Here is a 17,900-nt window from a genome sequence, read left to right as displayed (position 1 = left end):
AGACAGTGACGTGATTTGTGCACTGCATATGTGTGCTTTTCAGAGAGTTTTACCTGATATGTAGAGGCTTCGCAGGGGAAATAGCAACTGAAAAAGAAATATAACATATATAAGAAATATAAACATATAAAGAAAAAAGCCGAAATTAAGGTTTGTTTTTGAGTCTTTATCTCCATGTTCTTGTTTTTGGAGTCAGTTCAGCCTCTTGAGTCTGATCAGTCACAGGTGTTCAGGGTGATGATGCAGTGTTGATTTTCTGCCAGGTATGTAGACCTAAAAGTTTCAGTTTTCTCACTTTCTGTGTCCCCAACATGGCTTGTTACTTTAAATGTTACTTTCTTTCAAAAGTGGCTTTCTCTCCCGCAGAAATGCCAGATTTGTGGAATGTATGAGTCAACGTTGCTACGTTGACAGATCTCTGCATGGCCTTCTTTTCATTTTAAGATGACATATTGAACAGCTCAAAGCTTGAGATCTTGTTTCAAGTGACTTCTGGTTGTACTGAATTTCCTGTTTAAATACTCCCTCTACTCTGATACTAGGGAAATCAAATGCACACCACACTTTTCAGATTTTTTATCTCAAAACAATGCATTTTTCCCTCAACTGACACCGATTCACTACTTTTTGTTGGTCTCTTAGATGCAGTTTTAAAGGTCACTTATTATGCTTCCTTGAACAAGTTAGGATTGGTTTATGGACTATAAAAAACATGTTGATTATACTTTTTTGCACGTAATCATTCTTAGTTAATAAGATTTTAGTCTGGTCAGTTCTGCCTCTTTTGACCTTCTTTCAGATCAACCTGTTATAGGGCCTCTTGTCACTTTAAATCCAAAGAAGCTGCTGGCCACACCCCCCAACTCAACGTTTACACTTTCACGAGAAAATGGCCGCAAACATATTCACAATTATAAAACCGTACATCTTTGAAACCAAGTAACAAGAATGCAGAAAATTGTTTAAGAATGGTAACAAGATACTTGTTTTATTCCAGACACCAAAACACTTTAACTTTAACTTTTTTTTATGTGCTTGGGCTGTTTTTAGAAGCAGCTAAAACCCAAATGGAAGTACAAAAACATGCAAAATGTGAATTTTGCATAATAAGTCCCCTTTAATAAAATGTACAGAAGTTTGTGGTTGTATGACAACGGTTATGATTAGTAAATCTAAATCTCTCAGAAGTTTGGATGCTGATATAAGTAGTTATGAATGAGCTCACCAGCATATAAGTGATTATTTTAGACTTTTGGGCTTGTTAGGCCACCGCAGCTCACAGAAGGTGGGAATTATGGGGGCGTTAAGAGCACAAAGAAGAAAGACGATAATAACCTATAGCCTTGAATTTTGCAGCACTTTATGTAAAATAGACTGGCGCTGTACTTAAATCTGCTGAACCTGTCATAGCAAAACATAATATTAGTCATTCTTAAAGAGAAAGCCTTGAAGAGACCCCGCTGCCTCCCAGGCTGGAGCTTTTTTCCTTCTCTCAGGGCTCTCTATGTTGCAGATTTCAGCCATTTAGGCAAAATGGTGTGTGACCTTTTTGATAACGCATGAGGGCGCAGAGGACAAAACAGGTGCGGTTAGTCATCCATGTTTCCTATGTGCTGATAAGGCTCACCTTTGCCCAGCGACTGTGTGCGGGAGGGGTATCGTTTGCTCGGCCTCCTCTCAAACGTGCTGGCTCTCCTCAGTCTGCCTCCATGAGTGGCCTGATACTCCGTCTTTCCACTGAGACAAACACAAAGACGAGTTTAGAAGATGAAAATGGTAATTACCAATCTGTATTACTGATTTCTGTGGAAGTACTTTAAAACATCTGACTGGAGTTCAGCAACAGGATCCTAAAAGCATTAGCATGTGAACTGTGCAGACTCCAGATATCCTTAGTGGAGACTGATGGGTAAAGCTACGTTTTTTTATAAGAGCGGATGCCCACAGAAACAGTCATCACTGCAGCTCTGTTACAAAAGACGATAGAAACAAAAACAAGTCTGAAGCTGAATTTCAATATGCTTCCCATTTACTGTGAAAACTAGCATTACAGCCAAGCTAAATACCACACGAAGTTAGAAAAATACACATTTTAAAACATCACTATGCAATTGTTTTTAAGGTTGTGGGGCTTTTTACATGCTGATTATTTCTTTTCTACAATGTAGCACCTTTTAAGCAGACAAATATTGTTTAGTAATAATATTACCAATGGCTAAACAAAATCAACAGCACATTTCTTCATAAATGAAGATGCTAACAAAACCCCTGGTAAAGTGATTATCCCATGTGCCTGAATAAATATGAGCATTTCTTTGGCTTTGTGAATTAAAGATGGCTCAAGTCAAAGTAAGGCAAACATAGCTGCTGTGTGAAAGAGAAAAAACAAAGTAGAAGAGGAATTTATTTCCTCTTAGATCAGTTTAGGAGGATACAAAAGAGTCAGAAGGTGACTCAGGTGTGCATATTAGCTCTCGTAGCGCAGTATTCAAGTGCTTGTTTGCACTTCCACCATCTGTAACATTAGTGTTTGTGCACAAACCACAACAGAGCGCTATCACACCGCTTTGATCTGCCCGCTCCAACAAATGACAGGAAGTGCCCTTCAAGTGTGAGAATTTGTCTGGTAATAATCACAAGAAAACAAACAATTCAAGGAGAATGTCTCAGTCGCCATAGGAACAGATGCACGTAACCATAGCTACTCGGTAACCATAGATACAAAGGATCTGTTTAATGTGACACGTAATTTCCCCCATATGCCGGCAGCAAGTGTTGACCACAACAACCCCGGCGGGCCTGAGCGCGTCGTCCGGCCGCGGGACGGCTCCGCCGGGAGGAACCGCCGGGAGCGAATCTGTGCTCTACCTGAATCTGAAGCGGGAGCCGAGGCGGGTGAAGTCGCTGCGGCTCGCTTTTCCGGCGGTCGGCTGACGCAGGCGGAAGAAGGCATGGCTCTCCACCGCGCATTTCCACAGGTGTTTGCAGCTCTTGGCGCTGGCCAGCTGGAACATGAAGGTGTGCTCCTGTTCGCGACCCTTCAGGGAAAAGGTTACTTTAGTCTTCTTCGTTTATTTAAACTGGTTTGTTTTAGGAGTATTAAAGGAGACCAACCTGATCATCGTCCTCCACCACCATCAACGTTAGGCGACTCTTTTTGAAATCCAGCCTGGTGATTTTGGGCCTATGTGTGGAGATTAAAGCAAAAGTCAACACTCATCCACTTATATGATCTAATTCATTATCAGTTATACTAGACAGTTCAACTCACAAACACTAATAATCAGTTATATGAAGACCCGGTTTTTAATGCTTATTTGCTTTCACTGACAATCACTGACAAGTCTTTCTCCTGTATTTTTGGATTTAGTTATCAAACTTGAAGTAAAGTTTGACTTTATTTCCATTTAAAGGAAATTCATTTCAATGACAACCAGAAGAAATTAGCCAAAAATGAATGCTTTTGTCTTTGCATAAATTACACAACAGATTTCAAAAATAGCTAATTTTTCTTTAAGTAACTTTATCTCCACATAGTTTCAGCTCCAGTTTACCAAACTAGTCGGTGTAGTGAAACTGTTAGTGTGGATAATGTGATGAAGCCTGATTGCTTCCCTATAGCTGTAAGCTTTGTTTAAAAAGCGTTTGATGCCGCGGGTATGTTCATAATGCTTTATTATTGTTATTTGAATCATAAAATGCTGTGTGTGTGCTTACCAAAAGAAAAGCCCAATTTTGTTGGAGCCTTCAAAAACTAAAATGCCAGTCGGGGTGAGACCTAGTGCATATTCTCCTCCATCTCTGCCCTGAAGAAACAAGGAACTAAAGGTGTTCAGTTTTATCTCCACAATAATATGAAGGTAATCATTTGGTTCCAGCCAAAAGTTTACATTCAGTTATATTTCTTGTTTTTGACACGTTTATGATTAATCTGAACCATGCTTGTGCAAAGATGTAGTAAACAACAAACATCCTCAACATTTTTTAAAAACAAGAACTTGATGCACAACTTTCTGCTGACATTACGCTAATGGAAATGCCTTCCATAAGTTTAATCCTTTTGAAAATGGGAAGTGGGTGGACAGTGCTTAAAGGCAGAGTATTTTCCAGGAAGCCAACTAATTAAATTAATCTTTTTTTACTTTCTACCAAGAGAGTCAAATATGCAGCAAGTCCTACACTGCAAAAACACAAAACCTTACCTTGTAATTTCTTTCTAGTCTCTAGAGAAAATATCTTAGTACACTTGAAATGAGACAAAACTAACTTACAAGTAACTTTTCAGCAAGATGTAGGAGCTTGTTTTAAGTCAATAATTCTTTAATATTGGTGAAAAAGTACTGATTCTATTGGCAGATTATTTAATTTATTACAAGACATTTTTCCCATATTATAGTGGAAAAATCTGCCAATGGAACAAGTATTGTTTTTGTCAATATTAAGGAATTATTTACTTGAAATAACCTTTTATATCTTGTCAAAAACTTAATTATGAGTTAGTTTTGTCTCATTTCAAGTGCAATAAAATATTTTCACAATAAACAGACCAAAAGTTCTTGGTAATATTTTTTGTTTTTGCAGTATAAAAACAAGCGGATTGCTGATGTTATTAGTATTGGTGCATTCGTATATTTGAAGATTTGAGTGTATTTTTGGCTTTGTTTGAATTGCACAATAATAATAATAAATTGTGCACCTAATTCTTGTTTTTAACATAAATTTCAGTTTTTTGTTGAATCGTACAACACCAGGGAGAAAGAAAACAGCTGCATGATGAGTGTATGTAAAGTTCTGACTGGAGCTGTACCTGTGGAGGTGAAGTAAACTCACACACCTTGACAAAGTGCATATCTACGCCATAAAGTTCCAGCCACTTGCATTTGTTGAGAAAAGAAATCTCTGCTTGAGACGGGCTCTGTCCCCTAAAGGAAAAAACACAAGATTAGTTTTCACAGTAAAAATAATACAGTCACAGTCCCAATGCGCTCTCAAGAAGAAATGTATCAGGTACGCAGTCTGTAACTTTCTGTTTTGATCTCACTCTAAGCATAGCCTGTCCCTCGTTTGTGGCTAGGTTGACCCTGTGAGCCACAGCATACAGCATATATATGCAATCTAATCTGAAATGGGAGCAATCAGAGCAGAGCTGGGTTAAACACTCCGTAGAATCAATCAAGACCCTTCAGAGATTAATCCCATAATCCTTTACACAGACCAGTGATAGAGAGGCCAAAGCAGAGGGAGCAAGCAAAGAGGGATAGTGAAATTGGAAACCTTCGGCTGTGAAAATAATAATAAAAAAAAAAAAAGCTGGTGTTGACAGGTGGCAGCAGAATAACTTCCTTTTCTGCTCCAGATTCTGCTCCGCTTGTTAGAACCTCACAGGAGAGAAGCAAGCCTGGGTCAAGTTGCCGGTGGCTGGACGCCCTGCAGTAAGCTGCTTTGACACAGCACAAGGTTTTGGCGACCAGTTAGCCTGGGCACTGCCTTCCTGTGCAACTCCGCTCGGGAAAAAAATCTAATTTACAGCAGTCTGGACTTTCTCCCTTTGACTCGGATTATCTCCAGTTTATTTTTGACCTGGCCAATCAGCGAACAGAAGGAGAAGTCGTAAACGATGACATCAATTTTCAGCGCTGGTTTAGAATTGCTGTCTGCCTGTAATTTTAGAAATGGCAGCAGAGGAAGTGAACAAAACCGTTCAGTCAGTGTTGTCCACGTTTCCAGATATTAAATTCACATGAACAGATGCCTTGTTTGGATCGTCTCTTTTCTCCTCTCAGTGGAGGAAAGTTGTTTACAGCACGGGCAACTTCCAGGAAGCTTCTTAGCGTTGAACTGCGGCATTACATACACTACGAACAAACGTTAGCGATTGGGTAAAATTTTAAAACTTCAACAGAGCCCACGCCTCCAGGAAGTAACGGTTTCTCAACAGCCAAGAGCCTTGAAACCTTTGTACAAAGCAAAGTGTAGGACGAGGTTTCTACCAGGCTAGTTTACTGTATGTTTACGCATTCACACGAGGGTCGCGTTTTAGAACAAGGGAAGACAATTTAGCTGCTTCGTTTCTTCATCCCCACCTGAGATCCAGCCACCTGCTGAAGATGTCCGCCTCCATGGCCTCGCTCTGCTTGGGAGTGAAACGAAACTCCGACACCAGCTCCGGGGAGTGCTCCAAGGGGTCGCAGTCGCCCAGCTCACCTGTGAGTGGACGAACAAAAAACATAAGCATCTCCCAAAGATCTGATCATTTCAAGTTAAATCGCTCATCTTTTACAAACGGGAACATGAGATAAAAAGCAATAAAACTGCTGCCCTTTTTCTACCTCACGCCATTTTTTATTCTTCTGCAAAAATTACATTGCCGCAACTTCCTGCAAGCTGCATAACAGTAAATTAGATTGTCTTTGTAAACAAAATAATTACTTTTTGAGATGGCTAAGCTGCTCTGAATTTATCACTCTTGATGCTCCTTGTCGGTGCATCTGAGGAAATCTTTGTAAAACAAGATTAGAGGAAATCTGCAGAGGGACAACATCAATAATGCAAGAAAGCCATTGAAAATCACAAATTGAGCCGGTTTTTTTTAGCAGATATTACTCCAAGCATGAATGCCCAGGAGAGGATTTTGCATTAAAATCAACAATGAAAAAATGTAAAAAATAAAATAAAATAAAAAAACCCTGTGAAATAAACTTAAGCGAGTGACTTAGGAGGTGTTGAAATGAATTTAATAAATATTAGAAAAGGACATTTGGGACGAGGAGCTAAATTTGCACATTTGGAACAACCTTACTTACCTTGTAAACAATATGCCGCCAGCTCCACTGATACATCATATGGACATTTTAATCTGAAATTAAAGGAAAAATACACAAGTTAAAACAAATGCACAGCCCCTGCTGATATTGACAATATGGCTTTCTGCCCAGGGTGGCAGCATGGCTCAAGTCGCATACAGAGGGAAAGTATTTAATGAGGAAATTTTGAGAAAAACTTTAGCTCAGAGGTGTCAAACCACTTTTTATTTCAGGCCACGTCAAGATCATAATGTGGCAAAATATATCATGAAAGCTACCCATTAAACTGTTAAAGTATGAATAAATGCATGTAACTTTTTTCACATTAATGTAATTTGCAAGAACACAGATAAAAACTGCTTTGAGTTGGATGATAAATTAATATTTAGGCACGAAACTGTTTTCTTGAAGGCTATATTTATGTGTCAAAAAGTTATGGTGGCCAGATTTGGACCCTGGGCCTTGAGTTTGACACATGCGCTTGAAGGTCGGCTCTTGTAGCTATCGTTAGCTATCTGAGCGTTAGCTATTCTATTTCCTAGCTGGCACTGTAAAGTATTTTTGTTTTGCTTCAGAAGAGCAACCTGCTCAAGAAGGTAAAAGTACTGCAACTTTGCTCTGGTACTAGCCATAAAAACTAATATTACTTCATGGAGTCTAGCTGATAGTTATGTGGTTATAGGAGTAAACATGGAGTGAATGGTTAGTGGACAATTAAACTTAGCACAAAGAAGTACATTTGTTTACAGGCTCCAGAGAGAAATAATATTGACAGATGTTACATCAGTCCTCTTTATAGGGTTATATTCATGTCCGTTATGTAATCATTAAGATCATGTGGATATTCGTTGTACTTATCAGTGCATCGTTTGAAGCTGGATTGATTTTGATATATCTGAGAAACTTTTAATCTGTTTATAAAAAACTAACAAAAAATAACAATGGGGAGGATTTCTTCTGTACGTATTGGTGGGTGTTGGGGGCCCAGAACGAGGGGTTTGCCCAGGACGCCATTCAGGCAAGAACCAGCACTGCCCATGTGCTGGAGAGACATAAAGTGGCTGGATGCCCTACACAGTGCGAGTGTGTCAAGGAGGAGAGGAGCAACCCTTTTCCTAAAATAAGCAGCCCTCTGCTGTTCTTGATCTTGAGCTTTTATAATGGAGCTGGACTCTGGGGATGAGTGGCCCAGATAGGAGCACTGACACACTGAAGTGAGTGTTTGCACAGTCAGGTCGGGCTTGTGTGTGTGTGTGTGTGGGGGGGAGGGGGTGGCGGAGGGTGTGTGTGTGTGTGTGTGTGCGTGTGTGTGAAACAGATGTTGGTGTACTGACTCCACTACTGAGAAAACTGTAGTGGAGGTGACCTGTGGGCTAGAGGTGGGACATCCCCGCAGTGGGGAGGGAAGTAGCTCAAAGTGACTTATGAGGACGTTGGCTTTCAGCTGTTTCAGGCTTTATGCTTAGCTAACCGAACTATCGAATTAAGAAACAATGAAGCAAATCCCAGAATATTAAAAAATATAGCACATAGTACATTTTAGATGTAACCACACTCGTTGAACGTTTGCACATTTTGATTTGCTACAAACTTCAACTCCAACTTTTTAATTTGAATTTTATGAGCTACACCAACACAAAGTATCAAAGGACTGTTGTAATGTGAAGGGAAAACGTTTCAAGTTTTTCTTATAAAGTAAAAATCAAAAAAGTGTGGCATGCATCACACACATCAACCCCTCTACTCTGACACCCATAAAATACGTGCCAAGGAAATAAACTGTCGTTAGAGTTTACTCAATTAGTGAATGAAGTCAATCTGTGTGTAATTAATAATAATAATATTGTACAAGTGGAATCAGTTTTCATCCAGACTGAGCGTCGTTTTAAACATGCCAGACCCACAGGGGGCAGCGTAGAGCAAAGCTGAAACCTATGTCAGCCAATGAGATTGCTTCAAAACAACCATGACTTCCTGTTAGAAATTAAACATGGCACCAGGAGGTACATTTGTCTTGGCAGGTATATAGTTTGAACTACTTTTAAATAGCGTTTTAGAATATAAAGTTAATAAAATGCAAGTCCAAATTGGAAATCATGTCAAAGCAGGTATATGGATATGTTGGCGCATTATTTGTCGCAGACTAATGCACAGGACCCTAAATCTCTGTTTTCCAGTTTACACAAATATGGAGTTTTTATAGATAATTGTTTGTAGTGATTTTATATGGCGTTTTCATGAAAGACTAAAATGCATAAAAAATACATTCATTTTCTCTGATAATGACTACGACTATGTTTGGACTAGTCACAGTGAAGATCCAGCTCTTCTGTGAAGATCTCAGAGGTTTGTTCATCATGAAGACCAACAAACACGTCACACAGATTATTAGAGAACTGGGTTAGTTCAAAGCAGGATTAGGTTATTAAACTCTCCCCAATCAGGTGTTCTGGTAGATGACACCCAGATTTAACTTTTTGACCTACATGCAAGCTAAACAGGCCAATAGTGGCAGAAAACTTGCTAGAAGCTGAGACACTACAAAGTACTGACTCAGAAGTGCTGAATACAAATGTACACACACCTTTCAGATTATTAAGGATAAAATAAAACATATAATTTTCATTCTACTTCACAGTGTTCCTAATGAATCTCCTACAAACCACAAAATCCTCTCAATGCTGCAGTTATTTTTATGGCTTATGCACCTTCTCGTTCCTTTTTTCTTCCACTAAACCTTCCATTGATATGCTCCCATGCAGCACAATGTGAACAGTCAGCTTCTTAAGCAGTGACGCTTTGTGGCTCTGCTGAACAATTATCAAATCAGCAGCCGCCACTATTAATGTGTCGGCAATAATTTAACATTTCTGTATCAAAAACCCTTTTTATGTGTTCTATGTAATGAGAAACTACATTAGGGTTTTTATTAGATGTAATGAAAAGCAGCAGTAATAAACACTAGATATGTGCATATTGTAAATCAGATTCACTTTTTGGCTTGAATTATTGAAATAAATTCATTTTTACTTTATATTCTAATTTACTGAGCCTCTATTGTGTTTATGGCATAAAAACATTCAGCTGCGGCTACTGTATTTCAGACAGTATTATTCACCCGAATTCAAAGAGTTATTAGGATTTACTTTAGTTGTTGGCGCTTTAAAAATCAGAGCTTACAGGTCTAAATAATGCATCACAGATCTTTATTCTTCTTCTTCTCGGTGTTGGAAAAAGAAACTTACTTGCCAGACAAAATATCCTGTCGAAGCTGCAGCACAAAAAGATACCTGTTGGTGCAAAAAGAAGATGAATCAATTGAGCTTTTTTTCCTCCACTCTGACACATAATGTGCTTTAACAAGTCTCTGTCCATTTGGCCCTGATTTGTATCTTCCCACAGCAGCAAACTAATTAGCCCTACATCCCCTTTGGACCTCTACGGCTGGCTCCGGAGAGCTCCGTCAGCGCGTGTGAATTTTTACCGTGTGAATTCCTCTCGCAGGTTGTTTGGCTCCGAAGAGTAAAATTTCACTCTGAAGAAGAGTCGGTAAGGCGGCCCTTCTAGAAGCAATAAAGAGAGACGGGGAAAAGGGCAGAGACAGATGAAGCAGTGATTCCTGCAACATTAATCTAATCGAATCAAAACCGTCTTGTACTTTATCTCATCGTTTAATCTCATCCTTCCTCTTAAGTCTTCCCATCTCGTCCATCCATCACCGTCCCAAGACCAGATCTCTGTACTCTCTCTTTTTTCTCTGCAGCCTTACTTTTATTCCTGCTTCCATTTTTATGTTAACAACCGTCAGATTGTGTCAGGGTGCAGACCAGCCCTCCTCCACTCCATTTATTCCCCCCCCCCTCGTTAGGAGCCGGAGAGCAAACAAGGTACGGCTTCCAAATGCATGCGCTAATCAGCGAGTCAACATTAGATAATGCTCCACCTGCTCCCCACTCAGCGCGCTGCACATTTTCCTGCACAAACCAGATCGACGTTCAGAGCCACTGACAACTTACCGGGGATCTGTTTCTTCAGAAGCTTGGACATGTCCAGCCAGTGCTGGTGGGGGAGAGAAATGAGGTGAGAGAGTCACATCAGCACACGGTCCCCACTAATTGAGAGGAAAGGTCGTTACTCACCGAAACTTGATCTGTGTCCATGAACTGCAGTCCGAAGTAATCCGTCTCGACCAGATCTATGTGGTACATGATCTGATCAAAAAGGTCCTGGCCTTTGGATTTGCTCTGCAGCAGGAGAATAAAGGAACTGAATTAGTGTCTTTGAGGGTTGCTTTGAAGGAGCCAGACTTTGTGTTGTCTTTAAAGAGATTTTGATGTGCAGCTTTTTGATCTTCCTTTAGACTTTAACTCATTTTCTGCTCAGTGCCCGACCATTTCCAAATCAGGCGAATGTTTTGTTGTGTTTGTATCTACACACACGAAGAATCCTAAGAGACTTTATTGCCGGCAATCTGGATAAAAGGATAAAATGAAATGCATTTTGTTCATGTTTAGGTGAATAATTAAAAAAGAAACTAAGCTAACAATGTTTAACAGGCAGGAGTTGCACTTTATTACCCACAGGTGGTAAAACCTGGCACACAGTAGATGATCAACAGGGACGACACATATCTAAAGTCAGAACTTTGCTGTGTTTCTTCTATTATTTATCATGTTTCCTGGGTTTTTTTCACATCAAATTACATTTTATTCTGACTCAAATGTAATTTTGAGACATTTGACTCAGTAAAATGACTCAAAAGTTTAGAGTTCTCTGTCAGTGTTGCCCCACTTTTCAGATACAAATGTAAAAGTTTACCAGGAATGTATGAGAAACATCTCAACTGTGTTTTGACTTTAAATATGGAACCTGAAAAAACACAGAGTCTGGTAGGAACCAAGGAAGAAACGGAGACAGCATAGTTAATGGACAGAGACAGATACAAGGACACTAAATAAAATGTTGAATATTTTTCTCTTATATTGCTTCTCCCATAAATCCAAACATTTCATGTGGAAATAGATGAAAAAGAAACTCCAGAGGAACTACTGATCAACAACGCAAAGCAGCCGGTTTCTTTGTGGCAGCGTACAAAGACATTAGGATTGAAATAAAGCTTTTGCACAGAGGACTCGATCTCCTCTGATGAATGAGCTCCGTCTTTTATTAAACCGAGTGCAAACATCCAGCTGGTAACAGCAGGAATTACCCATGAATCCACCTTTTGTCGGCTTGAGAGTGAAAGCTGATGTGAGGGTGTGTTCTGATGGGACGGGCAATTCCCCGGAGGGAGAGGCCCGCATTCATGCAGCTTTTGTCATAAAACACAACCAAGGACACGGACGAAGCACAAACTGCAGCAATTCCTCCTGAACTTTATGGGAGCAGTTTACAGGCAGATGAGCCTCATCGGCCCGCATTAAAGCCTGACCCGAGACTGGCCCACATAAAACTCCCAGGGTGTGTAAAAACATGACAGCCTTGTACTTTCAGTGTTGATAACGGGTCCAAACGTCTTGGCAGCAGGTGTATAAATGAGTTAGAAAACACAAATACTGAAGGCAGCATGCAGTGTGTATTACAAAAGTATTCATAATCCTTGGACTTTTCCACATTTTGTCCAATAACAACCACACGCCGCTGGGTTTTATTTTGATTTTATCTGATACACCAAGAGCAGTGTGAACCTTAATCGTAAAGAAACTATTTTACAAACAAAACCTTGTGGCTTTCATAAATCAATCCCCTTCGCGTGAATACCCCCAAATAAAATCCACTCAGCCTCAGCCTGAATGTAATGTGATTTCAGTATTAAAGCCTTGACACGAAGCAGACAGTTTACAGATAAAGTTTTGGGGATGTTTAATTGAGCGAAGCATTTATTTCTTCAAACTCTTTTTCAAACAGAAAAGTAGCAACAAGCTAATTATTTTGTTCTTGGTTTATGTATGCACATGTTTTTTCTTGTCCTTGTACTGATTCCTTGTTTTCTTGTTTCTAAAACCCTGTTTGAAATAAACAAATAACTCAAGAAATAAAAATAACCATCAGATTGGCTTCAGTAAGGTGTGAATAATTAATTATTGGATATGTATGTAATCAATTATCATACTGGGTTTTCACCATTTCATAACCTGTCAAATCATATTTGATTATTATCAACCTATACAGGAAATACATGTGGAAATTTTGATTTTTGCTGTAACTTGACACTATGAATCTCCTTTCAGAAGGTTAATGAAATGCTGTGCGTTGTCTTTGTGTAAAATAAATAAACATCCATGAGGAATCATCCAAGTTATTCCTTTATTATGAGTCCATAAACAATATGCTCTTTTTCCAAAATATGGAATGTCCATCCATAAACTATTTTCATCCTCTCTTTGTAAAAGTTTGATCATTTTCCTTGTAGTAAAATCCAAATATCTAAATCATAAAATATACGTTGAATGTATGACACTTAATAAGCTTTGTTTTTCAAAATGATCTATTTGTTATGGTTCTGGGAAAAAAAATTACTCTTGAGAAATAAGGTGAAAAGTTTTGTGTTGCGCAGAGAAGCAGCCAACAGGACTGCAGTGACTCTGGAGGAGCTGAAAAGAGACGCAACCCAGGTGGGAAAATCTGCTGACATAATTATTAGTCATAAAATCCACAAGTTGGAAAACTGACAAAGAGAAAACCATCGTTGGAAGAAGACAATAAGTAGTCCCTGTTAATGTTTTCTGCATATTGAAGAAGGTGCTCTAAAAGCAACATGCTATGCAGAGCAGAAAACCTAGTACACTATCCACATGCTGAAACACGGAGGTGGTAGCATCATGATATGGGGTCAGCTTTTCTTAAAAGGGACAGGCAAGGTGCTTGGAGCTAAATAAGCCTAAAACAAAACCTGCTAGAACCAGTAAAACACAAGGGTTTCCTACAATTCTCAACATGTGGAGTTACAGTGGAACGATTTAGACTAGACTATGGTGTTAGAATGGTCTAGTCAAAGTTCATGTCTAAATACAACAGAAAATCTTCAGTAAGATGTGATATTTGGTTTTCACCATCCAGTCTGACTGAACTTGGCAAAGAAGAGTCTTTAGATGGACGTTTATCAAAGCAATAAATCAACTAATTACATGATAAATTAAGAAGAGCGTAATAATTTCCATTTGCGTGCTTGTTCATGTAGTTAGCTGCCATTTTGAAAAATGCTAGTTTGCACTTTTCAATTTCACAAAAGTCCTAAGTGGCAGTTTTGCCTGTTTCCCCAGTCAGAGCCTAATAATTAATATGTTTTGAAGGACAATTTTGTTTTATTGAGATTTCATAATCCATTTCACTTATTGCTTCGGTTATTTTGTTTATTTATTTGCGATATTTAAAGTCTCTTGCAGTTCCAGTGTTAAACGTTCATTGGAAATGAACGTTTATCGATTTGTGATAGGATGTCCTTGCATTATTATGCCATAATTATTATATTAGTTGAAATAGTGTCAAAACATTGACATTTATGGGTCAATTTATCACCCAGCAAAATTTGTTATCACGACAAGCTTGCTCTAACCAGTCCGTTTCTTCCACTACATGAACATGTACCTCTTTGTGCTGATGTAAAAACTAAACAATAATGAAATTTGTGGTTGTAACAAAGTTTAAGCGGTATGAATGATTTCACTAGGTGCTTTTACAAGAATACTTTTTCCTGTTTTCCTTCACACTGCTAAGCTTTAAAAAGGCTTCAGATGAAAAAGGCGCACCTGTATCTGTTCCCCGAGGGAGAACAGGAGCACATGAACAAACCTGTTCCAAAACACCTGTGACTAAGCCTCCACCTCAACGAGCCACGTTTCACTTCGAACGGCAAAGCTCAGGAGAAGCTGCCGTGACTTTGCTTTGTTGCCATAACCTCGCTGCAGCAGGACAGCGGGATAAAAAAAACTCCTCAGTGTACCGGCTGCGTGTTTTTCACAGGTGACGCACGCAACAGCTTCGGTGACACACACGGACAACCTTTAAAATAATAATTAAAAAAAAGGAAAAAACATCTAATGAGGAGTCACTTGCGCACACATGCCCACACACACTTCGCTCATCATCCCACCTACCCACCGTCCCTCTACACACGCTCGTATTTGTGGCACAGAGTCCCCAATTGTGGTAAATCAGATCAGGGAGTCAGGGAATACAGACAGACTGAGGAGAGAGACGGGAAGGAGAGGGAGGGGGGGGACATGCACGAGAAACAGGGTGGGGAGGGGAGAGGAGGAGGAGAGCGATGATGAGCGAAGGGAGATGGGCCACAGAGGGAGTGCAAAAGGAGATTATGAGAGGAGAGAAGCTAGAGCGGAGATTGCTCGAGGAAGATCAGATGCAAGGATGCGGAAGAAAAAAAAGGTGGAAGGAGAAGCTGCAAAAGAGCAAACAGCAGGGGAGACACTTCTAGCTGCCTTAGTTAGACGTCCCTGCAGCCAGACAGAACGAGAAGCGCTAAAGTGTCTCATCAGAGCACCGCCTGAAGCCAACTTGTACTGTAAGCATTAGGAACTTCAGCAACGTTGGATGGATTTAAATGAAAAACACAACAAAACATCCAAAGGTTGAGTCTGAATTGACCCGTTTGTTTGCTCTACAGTTCAAATATGATAAGAAAAGCTACAAACAGGAAGTTTGTTCTATAAATCCACCAATCAGAATTTAGTGGCCAATGTCCAATCTCTGACGTTTGTCAAGCTTAAACAGATTTATTCAGATTTTTTGCCAATTCCATTTTCACTTTAAGAAGATATGAAAACAGCACTTAAATATTTATTTAGCCTTCCTGCCATAGGCAATCATTAATTATTCAAAGTAGAAGTAGAGGTGACATATCCATGAGGACAGTCGCTGCAAATAAGCAATTTACTAATATTTTCAAATAAAAATTTGATTTTTTTTTTCGGCATCCCATGTTAGCAATAAGCACATTTATTGTGGCTAGCAGTACAAAAACATTGGTTACTGTGTATATTTTGAAAGAACAAAAAGACTGCCAACATTTTCCAATCCATCATATTTCATGACAAATGGATGTTGAAAACTTAAGAGGGTAAAATTAAAACATCTTTCTTTACATTTTTATCTTTTGTACCACTTGCTGAAGTATTGCTCTCTCGCGCTATGTCGCAGCCTTAATTAACCACAGGCATCTGTGTATATATCTGGACATGTCCTTGATATTAGTTTCCTTTCAAACAACCTCTAATGTTTACATTTTTAAGAAGAACTGATTTTTTGGGGGAAAAAATATAACATGGGGTGCTCCATGCTTTAGAAAGTGGCGGTAATGCACCTTAAGTTGTTTGCTAACCGCAATAAAAATTCAAGAAGGAGGAAGTCAATGAGAGGGCGAGTGGATGGTGTTCAATCTTAAGAGTGAACAACAAAATGACATCACAAAGTAGAACTTCCCTGTGTTGTTTTTATATTTAAGGCTTTAGAGTTGTGAATGAGTGACAGATAATTAAAGTGGGTCATATTTAAGGTCACATCTTTAACTGGGTGATTTATTGGTAGCTTGCGCTCAAAGTTCATGAATCTCTGTTTACCGTCTAATAAATTAATTAAAATTATTTTAAGCCTATCTTTCTCCATGTAATTAAAAATCCCAATAATCCGTTAAGGAGACCATCAAGAAGACCTTAAAGGACCCTAAAGTGTCCCCGGACCCCACCTTGACACACACTGACCGAGCTTTGCCTCTCGGTTAACACTCACAGGTAAATCCACGCTAACATCCGTGCCGTCCAGCAGCAGGACGCGGCAGGTGATGGTGCTCCTCGCCGTTCCCCCCGCCGGGATGTGGACCGTGGCTCCCCCGCTGACCACGGCAGGAGCGTGGACGACCTGCTGCTGGTGGGGCAGCAGCAGGGGGTTCCCCGTCACCCCTCCTCCGTCCCGCTCGTCCCTCTCTATCGTCTGGAAGCGGGAGCGGCGGCTGAACGTCCGGCGCAGAAAGCCCATCATCTTCCTGATCCAGAGGGCGACCGGGTCCGCGGTGTGTCCGTGAAATCTGCCCCTCGCAGCGGCCGCTGCGGTCCGCCTCCTTCCCCACGTCCTCCCCGGGGCGAAGAGTCACTTAGCAGGCTTGGAGGAGACTTCAGGGCTGCCGATCAGCAGCAGGGGGACTCCAGCCGCATACTAATAAAACTGAACCAGATTAAATCAACCAGTTGATTTCCACTCGCTGGGTCCGGAGTGAACGGGTGGACTCCTCTTCCTCCTCCGTCTCCTCCTCCTCCTCTTCTTCCCCCCAGTCCTGTCCTGTCCGTCCACCTGCCTCCTCCTCGCTGTTGCGCACCGACTCTAAAATCCTGGAGAAATCCCGTCCGAGGCTCCGCAGCGGGGACCCTGAGACACACACCGGAGCAGACAGGAGGAGGAGGACGACGGGGAAGCCTCCACACCTCTGGACCGAACCGAACTGATGGCTGCAGCGTCCTTTCCCCACCGCTGAACCGAAACTACCAGTTTACCTCACAGGTAAAAGTCAACCAGCGAAACTGGACAAACAGCATGATCTGCGCCTGCGTAAAAACATCGCGTAGAACAAACTTCTTTTCCTCCCGACGGGCCGACCCAAAAGAACCAAGCAACCAGCGCCACCTGTCTGCCAGGGACCCCACCTGGACGGCAGGGACCCAACCGAGAGGCCCCCAACCTCAGGAAGGAGCATTTTTATCATTATGATCGTATGTGAGGATTATTGTTAAATTTTTTTTTTTTCATTTTTCTCATCTGTGGCTGCATATCTTTGAAAAAAACAGACGGAAAATAAAACGAGCAAGAATAAATAAATTCAAGTATGGAGGTCCAAAAGTGCCACAAATCGTAAAAAATAAAATAAAATACTTGTCTGAGTTTAATTAAAAATGGAACCACATAAATAGATAATGGATCAAATTCAAGTCAGTAATACATTTGTAAAAGAGCTAAACATAAAAAAATAAGTGAAAATGCATTTAATAAGATAAAATGTTTAATTTAACTTTAAATAAAAATTATTTTAATGTAAAATATTTTACATTTTTCTTGACATGTTAATATTTTTCAGTAGTTTTTTTATTTTAT

General features: G+C 40.1%; 1 protein-coding gene across 3 annotated transcripts in view; it reads right to left on the bottom strand.

Annotated features, from left to right (window-relative positions):
• The window catches only part of epb41l4b (erythrocyte membrane protein band 4.1 like 4B), a 28,093-nt gene extending 10,332 nt beyond the window's left edge, over positions 1-17,761 (bottom strand). For 2 of the 3 annotated variants that reach the window (XM_008432658.2, XM_008432660.2), the window contains exons 1-13: positions 16,548-17,760; positions 10,943-11,047; positions 10,820-10,862; positions 10,288-10,366; positions 10,049-10,093; positions 6,804-6,856; positions 6,084-6,204; positions 4,835-4,922; positions 3,718-3,806; positions 3,115-3,184; positions 2,869-3,038; positions 1,628-1,737; positions 54-87 (exon numbers count right to left, since the gene is read on the bottom strand). In XM_008432658.2, the coding sequence (XP_008430880.1) occupies positions 54-87; positions 1,628-1,737; positions 2,869-3,038; positions 3,115-3,184; positions 3,718-3,806; positions 4,835-4,922; positions 6,084-6,204; positions 6,804-6,856; positions 10,049-10,093; positions 10,288-10,366; positions 10,820-10,862; positions 10,943-11,047; positions 16,548-16,796 (1,256 nt within the window). In that variant the 5' untranslated portion in view covers positions 16,797-17,760. Of the gene's footprint in view, positions 1-53; positions 88-1,627; positions 1,738-2,868; positions 3,039-3,114; positions 3,185-3,717; positions 3,807-4,834; positions 4,923-6,083; positions 6,205-6,803; positions 6,857-10,048; positions 10,094-10,287; positions 10,367-10,819; positions 10,863-10,942; positions 11,048-16,547 lie in introns of all 3 variants that reach the window. The other variant, XM_008432659.2, reaches the window with a different exon arrangement.
• Positions 17,762-17,900: the final 139 nt, after the last annotated feature.

This window comes from Poecilia reticulata, linkage group LG16 (genome assembly GCF_000633615.1).
Source record: "Poecilia reticulata strain Guanapo linkage group LG16, Guppy_female_1.0+MT, whole genome shotgun sequence".
Lineage (NCBI taxonomy): Eukaryota > Metazoa > Chordata > Actinopteri > Cyprinodontiformes > Poeciliidae > Poecilia > Poecilia reticulata.
Note: the sequence above shows the minus strand (reverse complement) of the source record. Positions and strands in the feature narration are given on the sequence as shown.